The sequence below is a fragment of the Polypterus senegalus genome, unplaced genomic scaffold (genome assembly GCF_016835505.1).
Source record: "Polypterus senegalus isolate Bchr_013 unplaced genomic scaffold, ASM1683550v1 scaffold_8913, whole genome shotgun sequence".
Classification (NCBI taxonomy): Eukaryota; Metazoa; Chordata; class Cladistia; order Polypteriformes; family Polypteridae; genus Polypterus; species Polypterus senegalus.
Window position 1 is genome coordinate 1 of NW_024382416.1, and position 1,583 is coordinate 1,583.

General features: G+C 38.2%; 1 protein-coding gene across 1 annotated transcript; it reads left to right on the forward strand.

Annotated features, from left to right (window-relative positions):
- Nucleotides 1-581: 581 nt before the first annotated feature.
- LOC120521060 (C-type lectin domain family 4 member E-like) lies at nucleotides 582-1,374 on the forward strand. The gene is made up of 3 exons (XM_039742945.1): nucleotides 582-644; nucleotides 970-1,121; nucleotides 1,273-1,374. Exons 1-3 carry the CDS (start codon nucleotides 593-595, stop codon nucleotides 1,372-1,374), a joined length of 306 nt encoding a protein of 101 aa, XP_039598879.1. The 5' UTR covers nucleotides 582-592.
- Nucleotides 1,375-1,583: the final 209 nt, after the last annotated feature.

A 1,583-nucleotide genomic window follows, 5' to 3' on the forward strand; every position in this document is an offset into this window, starting at 1 on the left:
TTATTCATTAGTTGAAAATAGTATTTTAACACAGTTTAATTTATTTTCAGCACCTTAATAGTATAATAAATAGACTCTGTCATTAGTATTTTCAAATAGGTTTGGTACCGTTTAATATTATTTCAGCACCATTAAAGTACGCTAACATGTTTAAAACTATTGAGCAGTAGGAGAAAGAGCTGAACAAGAAAGAGGCTAAAGATTGAAGGAGGCATAATGTAAATACAACTAGAGGTTTAGTGCATACAAGAATGAGACCTACAACAATGCCAAATGTCTTCTTCAATGTTGATTTCTTAAAGATAATTCATCAACTAGAATTGGCACAATCTGTCTGAATTCCATATATTTTTTTATGATGTAGTTGTTACTGGAGTTAAATACAAGGAAAATGAGGAGAAACTGCAGAACACACTTTTTGTCACCAATGAAGAGCTGAAGCTATTACACAAGAATCTGTCAGAGGTGAAAACCGAGTACACAGTCCTGATTCAAAACCACACTACTCTGCTATCGCACAATATGGAATTGACACAGAACATCAGTGAGCTGCAGTTGAGGTACTCAGCATTACAAAGGGAACCACACTGCAATGACTACATCTCTTGACAAATATTGTTCCATACAAAGGGCTTCAATGCCAGGTGAGTTGTACTTCATTGAATTCCTTTCTATCCGGATATTTAAGTAACAGGGGTCATACTTGTTGCAGTCATGAACTGTTGTCATGGATCCTTTATGGATCACAAGCTGGTTCTCCTTCTCCAGGCCCTTTACCACATGACAATAGTTGTGTTTCTCTTCTGCCTCCCAAAACATAATTCTGACGTCCTCAGTAGGGGATGTCAAAGTTGCTAATCAGCAGTTCCCCAGTCATGACCTTCCATTTGCCTGAGGGGCTCAGTTTAGCACTGACATCAGAACTCTGGTGGTCTTCAGAGTTCAGCTTTCTGTTCTCTCATCTCACAGAAAGGAAATGTGTCTTCTGCCCAGAGAGCTGGGTGCCATTCAACACAAACTGTTACTACTTTGCCAATGATACAAAGACCTGGGCTGACAGTCGTGATAACTGCACATCAATGGGGGGTCACCTGGTGATCATAGAGAGCCAAGAGGAGCAGGTAAGCCATTCACCTTGGTGAAGATAACACAGTAAGTCATTTGAAGAGGGAGGTGAATAGAAAATATCACATTGGGTAGTGAAGTACAGCAATATAACTGACTTGTAACAGAGTCACTTCTTTTACAGAGACACATTTGTTTTCTCATCAGAACTTCTTACTGAATAAGACACGCAGCAAAACTGTCAAATCTCACTGGATTGGTTTAACTGACCAGAAGGCAGAAGGTCAGTACCTCTGGGTGGACAAATAGACCTCTGAATCAAAGCAACAAGTAAGAAAAATGTTTAATTTAAATTAGAATCTAAAGTATAACAGCACTTAACTTGATCAATTCATATAAACATAAAAATAAATTAATGAAGAAATAAAACCTGCAGCCAAAAACTGAATCAGGCTGTTCTATGTTAACAATTAGTCTGTGGCTTGCTGGATTGGATAACTTTACTGCAGTTAAGCTGA

Bases quoted from the DNA above. Each gene is read 5' to 3' on its own strand.
- LOC120521060 (XM_039742945.1), top strand. From the start codon at position 593: ATGACTACATCTCTTGACAAATATTGTTCCATACAAAGGGCTTCAATG. The intron at 645-969 runs GTGAGTTGTACT...CTCATCTCACAG, and splicing joins ACAAAGGGCTTCAATGCCAG to AAAGGAAATGTGTCTTCTGC. The intron at 1,122-1,272 runs GTAAGCCATTCA...TTTTCTCATCAG, and splicing joins TAGAGAGCCAAGAGGAGCAG to AACTTCTTACTGAATAAGAC.